Here is a 21,261-nt window from a genome sequence, read left to right on the forward strand (position 1 = left end):
TAGAAGTCATTTCTTTGGAAGAGTATTTTTCTAATAATTTTGAAATATTGAAAGGTTCAATTTGAGGAATTGGAATACTTTCTTTGTTTTTAGAGGTAGAGGTTTCACCCAAAACCATAGTTTTGAGTTTCAAAAGGGTTTCTCTTTTGATCTCTTTATCTTGGATTTTGTCAACGAGATCAAAAAGAAATTCCACATTTTTCTCTTTATCTGTTAAAACATTAATGCATTTGATAGGAGAGGAAGAAATCGAAGATTCAGAATCAGAAGTTTGATCATTAATTTGTAAAATTTCGTCATCTTCCTTTTCTGAAGAAGAAGAAGAAGTAGACTCAGGGGTTTGTAATAATATTTTGGATATTTTATCTCCTAGCTCAGAGTCGTTAATAAATAATTCTTGAATCTTTTTCTTTGTGGTACAAGCATTTGCTTTATGTCCAGGTTTTCCACACGAATAACAAAAGATTTTGAAAGCTTTGTTTGATTTTCGGAAATTTCCGAAATTTTTCTTTCCTCGTTTCTTTCGATAATAAGAAGGATAAGAATTTTTATTTTTATCTTTTGAAAATTTAGAAAATTGTTTTTTAATTTTCTTTTTTGTAGAGGGAGCTCTAATAGCTTCCATACCAAATGCTTCACAGAAACATCCAATTTCTTTCCTAGATTGTTTCTTTTCAGAGGTATATTTGGCTTGGAGTTTGAGTTCTTCACATAAAGAAAGACCTTCCTTTTTAATGAAAGCGAAAAGTCCTCCATAAGTAGTATTATTAAGAGCTTGTTCTTTATCTGTATCATGTTCAGCTATTTTTCTAAAAATTCTTTGAGCAAATAATTTTGGTAGTCCTGATATAAATTTTTCTTTCCAAAAACTTTGATTGCAATCTTGTCTTTGTAAAACATAACTAAAGAAGGTATCTTTATACCATCTATAGTCACTTAATGTTGGGCAACGTAAATTTTGTAAAATCGTTTCTCCAGAAGAAAGAGTTTGAGTAGGGTTACCGACAAAATGAAAGGCAATAACTATGATTAAGAAATCACAGCAGTCAGATTTTTGAAATACATTTCCTTGATCATCCATGATGTCAGTAACGTGATTCAAAATTTCTAATCTGTCTTGTAAAGTGAGAAGATTATCCCACCAGTTTTTTAATTGCCCAGTAAAACCTGATATAATAAAACCAAAAATTATTTGTTCATCCAAAGGTTTTGCCTTGTAAGCTACAATAGCCATTCCCATATTTTGAAGAGTATTAAGAATTTCATAATCAGATTTTCCATCTATGTTCCATTCATGGATCATATCTGGGGAAAAGGATTTGGAGGTAAATGTAGACCTTTCTTCATATTGAAGATCAACAGGAGTAGGCCTAGGATAATAGTTTTTTGTAGGGATATTCTTCCAAGATGATCGTATTTTATTAATTTGATGAGGATCATTATCAGATTCTTGAAATTGCTTTGCAACTTTTGAAATGATTAAAGACTCAGAATTTTCTTCATCAGAAGATATCTCTGAACTTTGATATTTACTCAAAACCTTAATATGACTTGGACTATCTGCTAATTTTTGTAAAGATTTTTGAATTTTATCTAACACTGCAGAATTAGAGTTAGAAGAAGTAAAACCATTTTTTGGAAACATTTGAGTCATAGGTATAGTTAATCCTGGTGGTTTGAAATGCGGTGCAGAAACCTTATTAGATCCTAATGATGCAATCGTATTAGGGGCTATGGATCTAGAGGTTTCTTTTTGTAAATTATCAACCTTATTTGAAAGTTGATCTACTTGTGTAGCAACGGTATGAAGGATTTGATTTGTAAAATTATTTTGATGATAAATTTTAATGATGTCTTCTACATTTGGAGTTTTATCTGTTTGATCTACTCTTCCTTCTTTAAAAGGACTAGCCTTTATTTCACGGTCATAATAGGGAAAAGTAATATTTTGTAATGGTGGATGAACTGAACTAATTGTTTGTCCATCCTTCAAAACCCAATTTTTTTGAAGTTTGGTTTGTACAAATATGTGATTTTGAGAATATGGATTAGCAATACCTTGTTTTTCACAAAACAATAAAAACCATGTAAAAAACGGGATATTAATTTGAATAGTATTCATATCTTTATACCATACATCTCTTATTGAGTCTTTAAAGGAGCGAGGAAAAGATCTAAACCAATCTCGATGTTCAGCATTGTGAGAGGAATTAAATTCATCTCTTAGATAGTTTTTATCTATTTCAAAATCTTTAGTAATTGTATTGATAGAGTCAAAATTTTGCATATCAGACATTGTGGGAGATGCAGGTCTAGATGAAGAGATTTGAGAAGTTTGAGAAGCATTTGCTTCATATTCAGGAATAGGAGATTTATATCTGACTTTGATTGGTTCAGAAATGACTGAAGTTGTTTTTTGAGGAAAAGAAAAAGATTCAAGAATTATTTATTAACGACTCTGAGCTAGGAGATAAAATATCCAAAATATTATTACAAACCCCTGAGTCTACTTCTTCTTCTTCTTCAGAAAAGGAAGATGACGAAATTTTACAAATTAATGATCAAACTTCTGATTCTGAATCTTCGATTTCTTCCTCTCCTATCAAATGCATTAATGTTTTAACAGATAAAGAGAAAAATGTGGAATTTCTTTTTGATCTCGTTGACAAAATCCAAGATAAAGAGATCAAAAGAGAAACCCTTTTGAAACTCAAAACTATGGTTTTGGGTGAAACCTCTACCTCTAAAAACAAAGAAAGTATTCCAATTCCTCAAATTGAACCTTTCAATATTTCAAAATTATTAGAAAAATACTCTTCCAAAGAAATGACTTCTAAATTAATTCCTATTTTCTTTTCCTCAAAAAACAACTTCAGTCATTTCTGAACCAATCAAAGTCAGATATAAATCTCCTATTCCTGAATATGAAGCAAATGCTTCTCAAACTTCTCAAATCTCTTCATCTAGACCTGCATCTCCCACAATGTCTGATATGCAAAATTTTGACTCTATCAATACAATTACTAAAGATTTTGAAATAGATAAAAACTATCTAAGAGATGAATTTAATTCCTCTCACAATGCTGAACATCGAGATTGGTTTAGATCTTTTCCTCGCTCCTTTAAAGACTCAATAAGAGATGTATGGTATAAAGATATGAATACTATTCAAATTAATATCCCGTTTTTTACATGGTTTTTATTGTTTTGTGAAAAACAAGGTATTGCTAATCCATATTCTCAAAATCACATATTTGTACAAACCAAACTTCAAAAAAATTGGGTTTTGAAGGATGGACAAACAATTAGTTCAGTTCATCCACCATTACAAAATATTACTTTTCCCTATTATGACCGTGAAATAAAGGCTAGTCCTTTTAAAGAAGGAAGAGTAGATCAAACAGATAAAACTCCAAATGTAGAAGACATCATTAAAATTTATCATCAAAATAATTTTACAAATCAAATCCTTCATACCGTTGCTACACAAGTAGATCAACTTTCAAATAAGGTTGATAATTTACAAAAAGAAACCTCTAGATCCATAGCCCCTAATACGATTGCATCATTAGGATCTAATAAGGTTTCTGCACCGCATTTCAAACCACCAGGATTAACTATACCTATGACTCAAATGTTTCCAAAAAATGGTTTTACTTCTTCTAACTCTAATTCTGCAGTGTTAGATAAAATTCAAAAATCTTTACAAAAATTAGCAGATAGTCCAAGTCATATTAAGGTTTTGAGTAAATATCAAAGTTCAGAGATATCTTCTGATGAAGAAAATTCTGAGTCTTTAATCATTTCAAAAGTTGCAAAGCAATTTCAAGAATCTGATAATGATCCTCATCAAATTAATAAAATACGATCATCTTGGAAGAATATCCCTACAAAAAACTATTATCCTAGGCCTACTCCTGTTGATCTTCAATATGAAGAAAGGTCTACATTTACCTCCAAATCCTTTTCCCCAGATATGATCCATGAATGGAACATAGATGGAAAATCTGATTATGAAATTCTTAATACTCTTCAAAATATGGGAATGGCTATTGTAGCTTACAAGGCAAAACCTTTGGATGAACAAATAATTTTTGGTTTTATTATATCAGGTTTTACTGGGCAATTAAAAAACTGGTGGGATAATCTTCTCACTTTACAAGACAGATTAGAAATTTTGAATCACGTTACTGACATCATGGATGATCAAGGAAATGTATTTCAAAAATCTGACTGCTGTGATTTCTTAATCATAGTTATTGCCTTTCATTTTGTCGGTAACCCTACTCAAACTCTTTCTTCTGGAGAAACGATTTTACAAAATTTACGTTGCCCAACATTAAGTGACTATAGATGGTATAAAGATACCTTCTTTAGTTATGTTTTACAAAGACAAGATTGCAATCAAAGTTTTTGGAAAGAAAAATTTATATCAGGACTACCAAAATTATTTGCTCAAAGAATTTTTAGAAAAATAGCTGAACATGATACAGATAAAGAACAAGCTCTTAATAATACTACTTATGGAGGACTTTTCGCTTTCATTAAAAAGGAAGGTCTTTCTTTATGTGAAGAACTCAAACTCCAAGCCAAATATACCTCTGAAAAGAAACAATCTAGGAAAGAAATTGGATGTTTCTGTGAAGCATTTGGTATGGAAGCTATTAGAGCTCCCTCTACAAAAAAGAAAATTAAAAAACAATTTTCTAAATTTTCAAAAGATAAAAATAAAAATTCTTATCCTTCTTATTATCGAAAGAAACGAGGAAAGAAAAATTTCGGAAATTTCCGAAAATCAAACAAAGCTTTCAAAATCTTTTGTTATTCGTGTGGAAAACCTGGACATAAAGCAAATGCTTGTACCACAAAGAAAAAGATTCAAGAATTATTTATTAACGACTCTGAGCTAGGAGATAAAATATCCAAAATATTATTACAAACCCCTGAGTCTACTTCTTCTTCTTCTTCAGAAAAGGAAGATGACGAAATTTTACAAATTAATGATCAAACTTCTGATTCTGAATCTTCGATTTCTTCCTCTCCTATCAAATGCATTAATGTTTTAACAGATAAAGAGAAAAATGTGGAATTTCTTTTTGATCTCGTTGACAAAATCCAAGATAAAGAGATCAAAAGAGAAACCCTTTTGAAACTCAAAACTATGGTTTTGGGTGAAACCTCTACCTCTAAAAACAAAGAAAGTATTCCAATTCCTCAAATTGAACCTTTCAATATTTCAAAATTATTAGAAAAATACTCTTCCAAAGAAATGACTTCTAAATTAATTCCTATTAAGAATCAAACTCTTTCGGTCAAAGATCTTCAACTTGAAATAAATAAAATCAAAGAAGACATCATTTCTATCAAAAATAGTTTAAAGCATTTAGAAATCAAAGATTTCGAACTTGAAACAAAATTATCTATTTTAGAAAACCCCATCTATAAAGAAAATCTTTCTTTGGGAAAAGAGAAAGTTAATGGGGATGATGATGATTTTATCACTGTTATTAATAAAATTAATTTTCAAAAATGGTATGCACCAGTTACTTTTCAAATTGGAGATTTTCAAAAAACCTATATTGCTTTAATTGATAGTGGAGCGGATCAAAATTGCTTAAGGGAAGGATTAGTCCCAACTAAATTTTATGAAAAAACAAAAACTCGGTTATATAGTGCAAATAGTTCACCCATGGATATTAAATATAAAATTTCAAAAGGAAAGATCATAAATGAAAATTATAGTTTTACTAATACTTTCATTATTATTAATGATATTAAGGAAGAAATAATATTAGGCACTCCCTTTTTAACACAAATTTATCCTTTTTGGGTTGATGACAAAGGTGTTCATACAAAAATTTTAGGGAAACAATTATCATTTCCTTTTTTAAGTCCCATGTTACAAAAAGATATTAATTTATTACAAAATTCTTCAGTAATACAAAGTATAAATTTAATAAAACAAAAAGAATTTCAAATTTCTTCTTTAAAAGAAGAAATTTCTTTTCAAAGGATTGAAGAACAATTACAACAATCAAAATTGCAACAAAAAATTTTTAATTTAGAAAATATTTTTAAATCAAAAGTTTGTGCTGATATTCCAAATGCCTTTTGGGATAGAAAAAGGCATATTGTCACATTGCCATATGAAAAAGATTTCTCTGAAAAAAATATTCCTACAAAAGCTAGACCCATCCAAATGAATTCTGAGCATCTTGAATTCTGCAAGAAAGAAATTCAAACTCTTTTAGATAAAAAATTAATAACTCCATCCAAATCTCCTTGGAGCTGTGCAGCATTTTATGTTATGAATGCAGCAGAAAAAGAAAGAGGAGTTCCTAGATTAGTTATTAATTACAAACCTTTAAACAAAGTTCTTCAATGGATAAGATATCCAATCCCAAATAAAAGAGATTTAATTAATCGCTTATATAAAGCCAAAATATTTTCAAAATTTGATATGAAATCTGGTTTCTGGCAAATACAAATTGCTAAAGAAGATAGGTATAAAACTGCATTCACGGTACCATTTGGACATTATGAGTGGAATGTAATGCCTTTTGGACTTAAAAATGCTCCTTCTGAATTTCAACATATAATGAATGATATTTTCAATCAATTTTCTTCATTCATAATTGTTTATATAGATGATGTTTTAATTTTTTCTCATGATATTGATCAACATTTCAAACATTTACATATATTTCTAAACACTGTTGAAAAAAATGGTTTAGTAGTTTCTGCCACTAAAATGAAATTATTTCAAACAAAAATTAGATTTTTGGGACATGACATTTATAAAGGAACAATCAAGCCAATTACAAGGTCTTTAGAATTTGCAGAAAAATTCCCTAACGAAATTAAAGACAAAACCCAGTTACAAAGATTTTTGGGATGTCTAAATTATATATCAGATTTTTTCCCAAAGCTCAGACAAATTTGCATGCCCCTCTTTCAAAGACTTCAAAAAAATCCGCCTCCCTGGTCAGAAATTCATACTAAGACTATTATTGAATTAAAACAAAAAATCAAATCACTTCCATGTCTAGGCATTCCAGATCCATCTGCATTCATGATAGTAGAAACAGATGCATCAGAAATAGGATATGGTGGCATATTAAAACAAAGAATAGATACAAAAGAACAATTAGTTAGATTTCATTCAGGTCTCTGGCTCGGACCTCAAAAAAATTATTCTACCATTAAAAAGGAAATTTTATCTATAGTACTATGCGTTTCAAAATTTCAAGATGATCTTTACAACAAAAAATTTTTGATAAGGATCGACTGCAAATCTGCAAAAGAGGTTCTAGAAAAGGATGTCAAAAACATTGTTTCTAAACAAATTTTTGCAAGATGGCAAGCAATTTTATCAGTATTTGATTTTCAAATAGAGCATATAAGAGGCGAAAGTAACTCTCTCCCTGATTTCTTAACCAGAGAATTTCTACAGGGACATCATAATGCCAAGGAAGAAGAATCAGCAAGAAAAACTCAAAGGGTTCCAGAGTTCAGATGATTACGAAATGGAACCAGATCCAAAACCAAACAAAACAGAACAAAATAAATTTTCATCCTCCAAAAATCTTCAAACTACCCTATCCATTTCAAACAAATTTACTCAACTAAATGATTTTCCCCCACTTCCATATTCACAAATTGTTCAAGAGCCTACTTCACAAAATATTATTTCAAATTCAAAACAAAAAGAACCAACTACAAAAATACCAACACAAAGCTTTACCAAATCTGCATACATTACAAAAACCGAAATAGAAAATGTATATCTCACTAATTTTACAATTCCTCAAAGCCCACAAATTATTAATTCAATCAATCAAAAAACTTTTCCAAAAGGTTGCGAATGGATACCAGAAAATCGTTTTAAAACTCAAAGGTTTTATGAATTTATTTTAGTAGATTCAAACTCTGTTGAAATCCAACATATCAAGGATTCTTCAGAAAAAATAATTTATTCAAAATGTATTTTTAAGAAAATTATTTCGTCTGTAGAATGGGGAGACCCTTATGCAGAACGAATTTTTTCAAAAAGATTTTTCCCTCAAAATTACTCATACTATGATTACAAAATGGCCTGGTATAGAGCATTTTTATTCAGACCATTTGATCATTCATGGTTTTTTATATTTGACAAATATTGTCCAAAGAAATATCCTATGTGGTTTTATCATTGGTGGTATTTATTTGGACCAACTCCTCAAATTTATCCAAAAGAATGCAATGAGGGTTTCACAACTTTTGTTGCCAATTCAAATTATCAAGCTTATGAAACTCCAGTCATGTTTCATGCAGAATTTAAAATTCCATGGATTCTATGTTGGAGTTACTGTCTCAAACAACACCTTCCACGTCCATATCCATATTCATTAATAAGAGAATTCAAAATTAAATGGTGGGACAAATTTACCTTAGAAATTTGTTCAACAAAAAATGTTATCTCCTTTTTTCAAACCGGTATAAAAATGGAATACCAATCTCCATCAACCACCAACAAACCTTCACCCTCAAAAGCAACATCAAATTCAAACTCTCCTCAACACAATAAAAATCCCAAAGTAGAAAGTCCAAATTCAGAATCATTATCTAAAGTCCAGAAAGCTATTCTCAAAAAGATCCTTGAAGATCCACAATATGCAAAGAAAATATTATCAGAAGAATCCTCTGATGAGATTTTATCGGAGTTTTCAAATGAGTCTTATGATCCAACATTTGGTGGCCCATTTGCTCAAGATCCATACGACTTTTAATATTGAGTTCACAAAAGTTCAATTCAAATGTTCAACAACTCAAATTAATTCATCCGGAAGCACAAACGTAAGCAATGACGAAATCAAAAGTATCATTCAAATGTTCAACAACTCAAATTAATTCATCCGGAAGCACAAACGTAAGCAATGACGAAATCAAAAGCATCTCCAACAGTAATTCAAAGCATCTTCAACAGTAAAGCATCTCCAACAGTGATTCAAAGCATCTTCAACAGTAAAGCATCTTCAATAGTAATTCAAAGCATCTTCTACAGTATTATAGTGTAACTTTAATAATTATGTTTGTACTATTTCTCTTTAATTTCTTATTGGAAGAGCAGATTGCACCTTATCTCTTCCTTTGTGTATAAATAAAGTGTCTAGCTCTAAGATGAGAGCATCCTGTAATTTTCTTTTGTTTAAGTCTTATCTCAAATAAATCTAACTTTCTTTACTTATCTTATTATTATCAATTATATAATAAGATTTATATCCACAAAATTATTAAATTATTTTCTCTATCGATCCTGTACTCCCTATTGGTATCAGATGTTGATAATTTATTTTGGCCTTTGTATTAAATTGATAATTCAGAAATGACATGGTTGCACTTCAAGATGTTGATGGTAACGGGCTGTTTTGCGGGCTCCACGGCCATGGAGATCATGGTGATGATGAGGAGCTTGTTATGGTTCATGTTGGGTATTTGCAACTTTTCTTCGGTATTTATGACAATCCTGGTTTTCAATTTCAGATAAAAACACTAGTAGAGAATAGCAAGTCAATTATAGTCACAGGACACTCTATAGGAGGAGCAATAGCATCACTAACAGCATTATGGCTGCTCTCCTACCTCCAAAATAACCCTTCTCCTCCTCCGCAGATCCTCTGTATAACCTACGGTTCACCCCTCCTAGGCAACAAATCTCTCGCCAAATCGCTCCTCCAACAAAGATGGACTGAAAGCTTCTGCCATGTGGTGCATAAAAGTGACATAATTCCTCGGCTTCTCTTTGCTCCCTCGCTTCAAACCGAACCTCTTTCCTTGTTTCAGTATATTCAATCATCAATATCATGTCAACCAGGCCAAGTGCGCGTTCATGTAACTGAAGAAATGAAGGAGCAATTGTTTATGTTTGTATTGGATAACACTGAGGCAATTGCAAAAACATGTGCAGAAAGTATGGAGGTTCCTACCCGGGTACTCTGGCCTTTCGGAAATTATCTGTTTTGTTCAGAAGAAGGAGCAGTCTGTGTTGATGATGCTGTAACTGTTGTTAAGTTTCTGCATTTGATACTTGCAGCTGGGAATTCGACTTCGTGTTTTGATGATCATTTTAAGTATGGTGTTTGTATAGAGAGAATGTCTTTCCAATTTCTGATGAGAAAAGGGTTTATACAAGGAGATAATCCTACATCAAGCTATGAAGCAGGGATTAAATTAGCAGTGGAGTCTACAGGATTAGCAAGCCAGGAATCAGTTTTTAAAGAAGCTGAAGAGTGCCTGAAACTGGGGAAACAAAGGGGTTTAACTCCAAATCTGAACATTGCAAGGTTAGCCATAGCTCTTGCCAAAATTACACCTCATATGGCACAAATAGAGTGGTATAAAACGTCCTGTGATTTGTCCGAAAATCAAATGGGATACTATGATTCATTTAAAACAAGACAAGCATCAAAGAGAGACAACCAAGTTAACTTATTCAGAATCAAGCTAGCAAGTTTTTGGGATAATGTGATTAGCAAGATAGATAACAATGAACTTCCTTATGATTTTCCCAAAAAGCGAAAGTGGGTGTATGCTTCTCATTCTTATCAGCTCTTGGTTGAGCCATTGGATATTGCGGAGTATTACAGAAGCAATGAGCAATTGAAGAAAGGACATTACTTGATAAAAGGCCGAGAAAGAAGACACGAGCTTTTTGATAAGTGGTGGAGGGAGATGAATAACGGTGAAGAAGAGAACAAGAGGAACACGTTCGCAAGTTTAACACAAGATTCATGCTTTTGGGCGCGTGTAGAGGAAGCTAGAGAGTTGCTTGAGATGGTCAGAAGAGAGACGAACATGAGTAATCTGGCTCGGTTATGGAAACTTATAGAAGAATTTGAGCAATATGCTAAAGAACTAATTGACAGCAAGAAGGTTTCCTCTAATGTCTTAGCAATGAATTCAAGCTACATCAAGTGGGTAGAAGAGCTCAAAGAATTAAGATTACAAATGCAGCAAGTTATCAAATCGTAATTTTCTTTTGTTTAAGTCTTATCTCAAATAAATCTAACTTTCTTTACTTATCTTATTATTATCAATTATATAATAAGATTTATATCCACAAAATTATTAAATTATTTTCTCTATCGATCCTGTACTCCCTATTATTAATAACAGTGATAAAATCATCATCATCCCCATTAACTTTCTCTTTTCCCAAAGAAAGATTTTCTTTATAGATGGGGTTTTCTAAAATAGATAATTTTGTTTCAAGTTCGAAATCTTTGATTTCTAAATGCTTTAAACTATTTTTGATAGAAATGATGTCTTCTTTGATTTTATTTATTTCAAGTTGAAGATCTTTGACCGAAAGAGTTTGATTCTTAATAGGAATTAATTTAGAAGTCATTTCTTTGGAAGAGTATTTTTCTAATAATTTTGAAATATTGAAAGGTTCAATTTGAGGAATTGGAATACTTTCTTTGTTTTTAGAGGTAGAGGTTTCACCCAAAACCATAGTTTTGAGTTTCAAAAGGGTTTCTCTTTTGATCTCTTTATCTTGGATTTTGTCAACGAGATCAAAAAGAAATTCCACATTTTTCTCTTTATCTGTTAAAACATTAATGCATTTGATAGGAGAGGAAGAAATCGAAGATTCAGAATCAGAAGTTTGATCATTAATTTGTAAAATTTCGTCATCTTCCTTTTCTGAAGAAGAAGAAGAAGTAGACTCAGGGGTTTGTAATAATATTTTGGATATTTTATCTCCTAGCTCAGAGTCGTTAATAAATAATTCTTGAATCTTTTTCTTTGTGGTACAAGCATTTGCTTTATGTCCAGGTTTTCCACACGAATAACAAAAGATTTTGAAAGCTTTGTTTGATTTTCGGAAATTTCCGAAATTTTTCTTTCCTCGTTTCTTTCGATAATAAGAAGGATAAGAATTTTTATTTTTATCTTTTGAAAATTTAGAAAATTGTTTTTTAATTTTCTTTTTTGTAGAGGGAGCTCTAATAGCTTCCATACCAAATGCTTCACAGAAACATCCAATTTCTTTCCTAGATTGTTTCTTTTCAGAGGTATATTTGGCTTGGAGTTTGAGTTCTTCACATAAAGAAAGACCTTCCTTTTTAATGAAAGCGAAAAGTCCTCCATAAGTAGTATTATTAAGAGCTTGTTCTTTATCTGTATCATGTTCAGCTATTTTTCTAAAAATTCTTTGAGCAAATAATTTTGGTAGTCCTGATATAAATTTTTCTTTCCAAAAACTTTGATTGCAATCTTGTCTTTGTAAAACATAACTAAAGAAGGTATCTTTATACCATCTATAGTCACTTAATGTTGGGCAACGTAAATTTTGTAAAATCGTTTCTCCAGAAGAAAGAGTTTGAGTAGGGTTACCGACAAAATGAAAGGCAATAACTATGATTAAGAAATCACAGCAGTCAGATTTTTGAAATACATTTCCTTGATCATCCATGATGTCAGTAACGTGATTCAAAATTTCTAATCTGTCTTGTAAAGTGAGAAGATTATCCCACCAGTTTTTTAATTGCCCAGTAAAACCTGATATAATAAAACCAAAAATTATTTGTTCATCCAAAGGTTTTGCCTTGTAAGCTACAATAGCCATTCCCATATTTTGAAGAGTATTAAGAATTTCATAATCAGATTTTCCATCTATGTTCCATTCATGGATCATATCTGGGGAAAAGGATTTGGAGGTAAATGTAGACCTTTCTTCATATTGAAGATCAACAGGAGTAGGCCTAGGATAATAGTTTTTTGTAGGGATATTCTTCCAAGATGATCGTATTTTATTAATTTGATGAGGATCATTATCAGATTCTTGAAATTGCTTTGCAACTTTTGAAATGATTAAAGACTCAGAATTTTCTTCATCAGAAGATATCTCTGAACTTTGATATTTACTCAAAACCTTAATATGACTTGGACTATCTGCTAATTTTTGTAAAGATTTTTGAATTTTATCTAACACTGCAGAATTAGAGTTAGAAGAAGTAAAACCATTTTTTGGAAACATTTGAGTCATAGGTATAGTTAATCCTGGTGGTTTGAAATGCGGTGCAGAAACCTTATTAGATCCTAATGATGCAATCGTATTAGGGGCTATGGATCTAGAGGTTTCTTTTTGTAAATTATCAACCTTATTTGAAAGTTGATCTACTTGTGTAGCAACGGTATGAAGGATTTGATTTCACTCAATACAAATGCAATTTAATAAATGCACAATTAATCAATTTAATAACTTACTGGCTCTGATACCAATAGGGAGTACAGGATCGATAGAGAAAATAATTTAATAATTTTGTGGATATAAATCTTATTATATAATTGATAATAATAAGATAAGTAAAGAAAGTTAGATTTATTTGAGATAAGACTTAAACAAAAGAAAATTACAGGATGCTCTCATCTTAGAGCTAGACACTTTATTTATACACAAAGGAAGAGATAAGGTGCAATCTGCTCTTCCAATAAGAAATTAAAGAGAAATAGTACAAACATAATTATTAAAGTTACACTATAATACTGTAGAAGATGCTTTGAATTACTATTGAAGATGCTTTACTGTTGAAGATGCTTTGAATCACTGTTGGAGATGCTTTACTGTTGAAGATGCTTTGAATTACTGTTGGAGATGCTTTTGATTTCGTCATTGCTTACGTTTGTGCTTCCGGATGAATTAATTTGAGTTGTTGAACATTTGAATGATACTTTTGATTTCGTCATTGCTTACGTTTGTGCTTCCGGATGAATTAATTTGAGTTGTTGAACATTTGAATTGAACTTTTGTGAACTCAATATTAAAAGTCGTATGGATCTTGAGCAAATGGGCCACCAAATGTTGGATCATAAGACTCATTTGAAAACTCCGATAAAATCTCATCAGAGGATTCTTCTGATAATATTTTCTTTGCATATTGTGGATCTTCAAGAATCTTTTTGAGAATAGCTTTCTGGACTTTAGATAATGATTCTGAATTTGGACTTTCTACTTTGGGATTTTTATTGTGTTGAGGAGAGTTTGAATTTGATGTTGCTTTTGAGGGTGAAGGTTTGTTGGTGGTTGATGGAGATTGGTATTCCATTTTTATACCGGTTTGAAAAAAGGAGATAACATTTTTTGTTGAACAAATTTCTAAGGTAAATTTGTCCCACCATTTAATTTTGAATTCTCTTATTAATGAATATGGATATGGACGTGGAAGGTGTTGTTTGAGACAGTAACTCCAACATAGAATCCATGGAATTTTAAATTCTGCATGAAACATGACTGGAGTTTCATAAGCTTGATAATTTGAATTGGCAACAAAAGTTGTGAAACCCTCATTGCATTCTTTTGGATAAATTTGAGGAGTTGGTCCAAATAAATACCACCAATGATAAAACCACATAGGATATTTCTTTGGACAATATTTGTCAAATATAAAAAACCATGAATGATCAAATGGTCTGAATAAAAATGCTCTATACCAGGCCATTTTGTAATCATAGTATGAGTAATTTTGAGGGAAAAATCTTTTTGAAAAAATTCGTTCTGCATAAGGGTCTCCCCATTCTACAGACGAAATAATTTTCTTAAAAATACATTTTGAATAAATTATTTTTTCTGAAGAATCCTTGATATGTTGGATTTCAACAGAGTTTGAATCTACTAAAATAAATTCATAAAACCTTTGAGTTTTAAAACGATTTTCTGGTATCCATTCGCAACCTTTTGGAAAAGTTTTTTGATTGATTGAATTAATAATTTGTGGGCTTTGAGGAATTGTAAAATTAGTGAGATATACATTTTCTATTTCGGTTTTTGTAATGTATGCAGATTTGGTAAAGCTTTGTGTTGGTATTTTTGTAGTTGGTTCTTTTTGTTTTGAATTTGAAATAATATTTTGTGAAGTAGGCTCTTGAACAATTTGTGAATATGGAAGTGGGGGAAAATCATTTAGTTGAGTAAATTTGTTTGAAATGGATAGGGTAGTTTGAAGATTTTTGGAGGATGAAAATTTATTTTGTTCTGTTTTGTTTGGTTTTGGATCTGGTTCCATTTCGTAATCATCTGAACTCTGGAACCCTTTGAGTTTTTCTTGCTGATTCTTCTTCCTTGGCATTATGATGTCCCTGTAGAAATTCTCTGGTTAAGAAATCAGGGAGAGAGTTACTTTCGCCTCTTATATGCTCTATTTGAAAATCAAATACTGATAAAATTGCTTGCCATCTTGCAAAAATTTGTTTAGAAACAATGTTTTTGACATCCTTTTCTAGAACCTCTTTTGCAGATTTGCAGTCGATCCTTATCAAAAATTTTTTGTTGTAAAGATCATCTTGAAATTTTGAAACGCATAGTACTATAGATAAAATTTCCTTTTTAATGGTAGAATAATTTTTTTGAGGTCCGAGCCAGAGACCTGAATGAAATCTAACTAATTGTTCTTTTGTATCTATTCTTTGTTTTAATATGCCACCATATCCTATTTCTGATGCATCTGTTTCTACTATCATGAATGCAGATGGATCTGGAATGCCTAGACATGGAAGTGATTTGATTTTTTGTTTTAATTCAATAATAGTCTTAGTATGAATTTCTGACCAGGGAGGCGGATTTTTTTGAAGTCTTTGAAAGAGGGGCATGCAAATTTGTCTGAGCTTTGGGAAAAAATCTGATATATAATTTAGACATCCCAAAAATCTTTGTAACTGGGTTTTGTCTTTAATTTCGTTAGGGAATTTTTCTGCAAATTCTAAAGACCTTGTAATTGGCTTGATTGTTCCTTTATAAATGTCATGTCCCAAAAATCTAATTTTTGTTTGAAATAATTTCATTTTAGTGGCAGAAACTACTAAACCATTTTTTTCAACAGTGTTTAGAAATATATGTAAATGTTTGAAATGTTGATCAATATCATGAGAAAAAATTAAAACATCATCTATATAAACAATTATGAATGAAGAAAATTGATTGAAAATATCATTCATTATATGTTGAAATTCAGAAGGAGCATTTTTAAGTCCAAAAGGCATTACATTCCACTCATAATGTCCAAATGGTACCGTGAATGCAGTTTTATACCTATCTTCTTTAGCAATTTGTATTTGCCAGAAACCAGATTTCATATCAAATTTTGAAAATATTTTGGCTTTATATAAGCGATTAATTAAATCTCTTTTATTTGGGATTGGATATCTTATCCATTGAAGAACTTTGTTTAAAGGTTTGTAATTAATAACTAATCTAGGAACTCCTCTTTCTTTTTCTGCTGCATTCATAACATAAAATGCTGCACAGCTCCAAGGAGATTTGGATGGAGTTATTAATTTTTTATCTAAAAGAGTTTGAATTTCTTTCTTGCAGAATTCAAGATGCTCAGAATTCATTTGGATGGGTCTAGCTTTTGTAGGAATATTTTTTTTAGAGAAATCTTTTTCATATGGCAATGTGACAATATGCCTTTTTCTATCCCAAAAGGCATTTGGAATATCAGCACAAACTTTTGATTTAAAAATATTTTCTAAATTAAAAATTTTTTGTTGCAATTTTGATTGTTGTAATTGTTCTTCAATCCTTTGAAAAGAAATTTCTTCTTTTAAAGAAGAAATTTGAAATTCTTTTTGTTTTATTAAATTTATACTTTGTATTACTGAAGAATTTTGTAATAAATTAATATCTTTTTGTAACATGGGACTTAAAAAAGGAAATGATAATTGTTTCCCTAAAATTTTTGTATGAACACCTTTGTCATCAACCCAAAAAGGATAAATTTGTGTTAAAAAGGGAGTGCCTAATATTATTTCTTCCTTAATATCATTAATAATAATGAAAGTATTAGTAAAACTATAATTTTCATTTATGATCTTTCCTTTTGAAATTTTATATTTAATATCCATGGGTGAACTATTTGCACTATATAACCGAGTTTTTGTTTTTTCATAAAATTTAGTTGGGACTAATCCTTCCCTTAAGCAATTTTGATCCGCTCCACTATCAATTAAAGCAATATAGGTTTTTTGAAAATCTCCAATTTGAAAAGTAACTGGTGCATACCATTTTTGAAAATTAATTTTATTAATAACAGTGATAAAATCATCATCATCCCCATTAACTTTCTCTTTTCCCAAAGAAAGATTTTCTTTATAGATGGGGTTTTCTAAAATAGATAATTTTGTTTCAAGTTCGAAATCTTTGATTTCTAAATGCTTTAAACTATTTTTGATAGAAATGATGTCTTCTTTGATTTTATTTATTTCAAGTTGAAGATCTTTGACCGAAAGAGTTTGATTCTTAATAGGAATTAATTTAGAAGTCATTTCTTTGGAAGAGTATTTTTCTAATAATTTTGAAATATTGAAAGGTTCAATTTGAGGAATTGGAATACTTTCTTTGTTTTTAGAGGTAGAGGTTTCACCCAAAACCATAGTTTTGAGTTTCAAAAGGGTTTCTCTTTTGATCTCTTTATCTTGGATTTTGTCAACGAGATCAAAAAGAAATTCCACATTTTTCTCTTTATCTGTTAAAACATTAATGCATTTGATAGGAGAGGAAGAAATCGAAGATTCAGAATCAGAAGTTTGATCATTAATTTGTAAAATTTCGTCATCTTCCTTTTCTGAAGAAGAAGAAGAAGTAGACTCAGGGGTTTGTAATAATATTTTGGATATTTTATCTCCTAGCTCAGAGTCGTTAATAAATAATTCTTGAATCTTTTTCTTTGTGGTACAAGCATTTGCTTTATGTCCAGGTTTTCCACACGAATAACAAAAGATTTTGAAAGCTTTGTTTGATTTTCGGAAATTTCCGAAATTTTTCTTTCCTCGTTTCTTTCGATAATAAGAAGGATAAGAATTTTTATTTTTATCTTTTGAAAATTTAGAAAATTGTTTTTTAATTTTCTTTTTTGTAGAGGGAGCTCTAATAGCTTCCATACCAAATGCTTCACAGAAACATCCAATTTCTTTCCTAGATTGTTTCTTTTCAGAGGTATATTTGGCTTGGAGTTTGAGTTCTTCACATAAAGAAAGACCTTCCTTTTTAATGAAAGCGAAAAGTCCTCCATAAGTAGTATTATTAAGAGCTTGTTCTTTATCTGTATCATGTTCAGCTATTTTTCTAAAAATTCTTTGAGCAAATAATTTTGGTAGTCCTGATATAAATTTTTCTTTCCAAAAACTTTGATTGCAATCTTGTCTTTGTAAAACATAACTAAAGAAGGTATCTTTATACCATCTATAGTCACTTAATGTTGGGCAACGTAAATTTTGTAAAATCGTTTCTCCAGAAGAAAGAGTTTGAGTAGGGTTACCGACAAAATGAAAGGCAATAACTATGATTAAGAAATCACAGCAGTCAGATTTTTGAAATACATTTCCTTGATCATCCATGATGTCAGTAACGTGATTCAAAATTTCTAATCTGTCTTGTAAAGTGAGAAGATTATCCCACCAGTTTTTTAATTGCCCAGTAAAACCTGATATAATAAAACCAAAAATTATTTGTTCATCCAAAGGTTTTGCCTTGTAAGCTACAATAGCCATTCCCATATTTTGAAGAGTATTAAGAATTTCATAATCAGATTTTCCATCTATGTTCCATTCATGGATCATATCTGGGGAAAAGGATTTGGAGGTAAATGTAGACCTTTCTTCATATTGAAGATCAACAGGAGTAGGCCTAGGATAATAGTTTTTTGTAGGGATATTCTTCCAAGATGATCGTATTTTATTAATTTGATGAGGATCATTATCAGATTCTTGAAATTGCTTTGCAACTTTTGAAATGATTAAAGACTCAGAATTTTCTTCATCAGAAGATATCTCTGAACTTTGATATTTACTCAAAACCTTAATATGACTTGGACTATCTGCTAATTTTTGTAAAGATTTTTGAATTTTATCTAACACTGCAGAATTAGAGTTAGAAGAAGTAAAACCATTTTTTGGAAACATTTGAGTCATAGGTATAGTTAATCCTGGTGGTTTGAAATGCGGTGCAGAAACCTTATTAGATCCTAATGATGCAATCGTATTAGGGGCTATGGATCTAGAGGTTTCTTTTTGTAAATTATCAACCTTATTTGAAAGTTGATCTACTTGTGTAGCAACGGTATGAAGGATTTGATTTCACTCAATACAAATGCAATTTAATAAATGCACAATTAATCAATTTAATAACTTACTGGCTCTGATACCAATAGGGAGTACAGGATCGATAGAGAAAATAATTTAATAATTTTGTGGATATAAATCTTATTATATAATTGATAATAATAAGATAAGTAAAGAAAGTTAGATTTATTTGAGATAAGACTTAAACAAAAGAAAATTACAGGATGCTCTCATCTTAGAGCTAGACACTTTATTTATACACAAAGGAAGAGATAAGGTGCAATCTGCTCTTCCAATAAGAAATTAAAGAGAAATAGTACAAACATAATTATTAAAGTTACACTATAATACTGTAGAAGATGCTTTGAATTACTATTGAAGATGCTTTACTGTTGAAGATGCTTTGAATCACTGTTGGAGATGCTTTACTGTTGAAGATGCTTTGAATTACTGTTGGAGATGCTTTTGATTTCGTCATTGCTTACGTTTGTGCTTCCGGATGAATTAATTTGAGTTGTTGAACATTTGAATGATACTTTTGATTTCGTCATTGCTTACGTTTGTGCTTCCGGATGAATTAATTTGAGTTGTTGAACATTTGAATTGAACTTTTGTGAACTCAATATTAAAAGTCGTATGGATCTTGAGCAAATGGGCCACCAAATGTTGGATCATAAGACTCATTTGAAAACTCCGATAAAATCTCATCAGAGGATTCTTCTGATAATATTTTCTTTGCATATTGTGGATCTTCAAGAATCTTTTTGAGAATAGCTTTCTGGACTTTAGATAATGATTCTGAATTTGGACTTTCTACTTTGGGATTTTTATTGTGTTGAGGAGAGTTTGAATTTGATGTTGCTTTTGAGGGTGAAGGTTTGTTGGTGGTTGATGGAGATTGGTATTCCATTTTTATACCGGTTTGAAAAAAGGAGATAACATTTTTTGTTGAACAAATTTCTAAGGTAAATTTGTCCCACCATTTAATTTTGAATTCTCTTATTAATGAATATGGATATGGACGTGGAAGGTGTTGTTTGAGACAGTAACTCCAACATAGAATCCATGGAATTTTAAATTCTGCATGAAACATGACTGGAGTTTCATAAGCTTGATAATTTGAATTGGCAACAAAAGTTGTGAAACCCTCATTGCATTCTTTTGGATAAATTTGAGGAGTTGGTCCAAATAAATACCACCAATGATAAAACCACATAGGATATTTCTTTGGACAATATTTGTCAAATATAAAAAACCATGAATGATCAAATGGTCTGAATAAAAATGCTCTATACCAGGCCATTTTGTAATCATAGTATGAGTAATTTTGAGGGAAAAATCTTTTTGAAAAAATTCGTTCTGCATAAGGGTCTCCCCATTCTACAGACGAAATAATTTTCTTAAAAATACATTTTGAATAAATTATTTTTTCTGAAGAATCCTTGATATGTTGGATTTCAACAGAGTTTGAATCTACTAAAATAAATTCATAAAACCTTTGAGTTTTAAAACGATTTTCTGGTATCCATTCGCAACCTTTTGGAAAAGTTTTTTGATTGATTGAATTAATAATTTGTGGGCTTTGAGGAATTGTAAAATTAGTGAGATATACATTTTCTATTTCGGTTTTTGTAATGTATGCAGATTTGGTAAAGCTTTGTGTTGGTATTTTTGTAGTTGGTTCTTTTTGTTTTGAATTTGAAATAATATTTTGTGAAGTAGGCTCTTGAACAATTTGTGAATATGGAAGTGGGGGAAAATCATTTAGTTGAGTAAATTTGTTTGAAATGGATAGGGTAGTTTGAAGATTTTTGGAGGATGAAAATTTATTTTGTTCTGTTTTGTTTGGTTTTGGATCTGGTTCCATTTCGTAATCATCTGAACTCTGGAACCCTTTGAGTTTTTCTTGCTGATTCTTCTTCCTTGGCATTATGATGTCCCTGTAGAAATTCTCTGGTTAAGAAATCAGGGAGAGAGTTACTTTCGCCTCTTATATGCTCTATTTGAAAATCAAATACTGATAAAATTGCTTGCCATCTTGCAAAAATTTGTTTAGAAACAATGTTTTTGACATCCTTTTCTAGAACCTCTTTTGCAGATTTGCAGTCGATCCTTATCAAAAATTTTTTGTTGTAAAGATCATCTTGAAATTTTGAAACGCAT

At 30.6% G+C, this 21,261-nt stretch overlaps 1 protein-coding gene across 1 annotated transcript; it reads left to right on the forward strand.

Annotated features, from left to right (window-relative positions):
* The first annotated feature begins 9,369 nt into the window (after nt 1–9,369).
* LOC130818147 (lipase-like PAD4) lies at nt 9,370–11,010 on the forward strand. Its single transcript, XM_057684204.1, has one exon. It carries the CDS (start codon nt 9,370–9,372, stop codon nt 11,008–11,010), a length of 1,641 nt encoding a protein of 546 aa, XP_057540187.1.
* The last annotated feature ends 10,251 nt before the right edge of the window (nt 11,011–21,261 follow it).

The sequence above is a fragment of the Amaranthus tricolor genome, chromosome 7, assembly GCF_026212465.1.
Source record: "Amaranthus tricolor cultivar Red isolate AtriRed21 chromosome 7, ASM2621246v1, whole genome shotgun sequence".
Taxonomy (NCBI): domain Eukaryota; kingdom Viridiplantae; phylum Streptophyta; class Magnoliopsida; order Caryophyllales; family Amaranthaceae; genus Amaranthus; species Amaranthus tricolor.

What these genes read in the sequence shown, in the direction of transcription:
- LOC130818147 (XM_057684204.1), top strand. Translation starts at nt 9,370, where the DNA reads ATGGTTGCACTTCAAGATGTTGATGGTAACGGGCTGTTTTGCGGGCTC.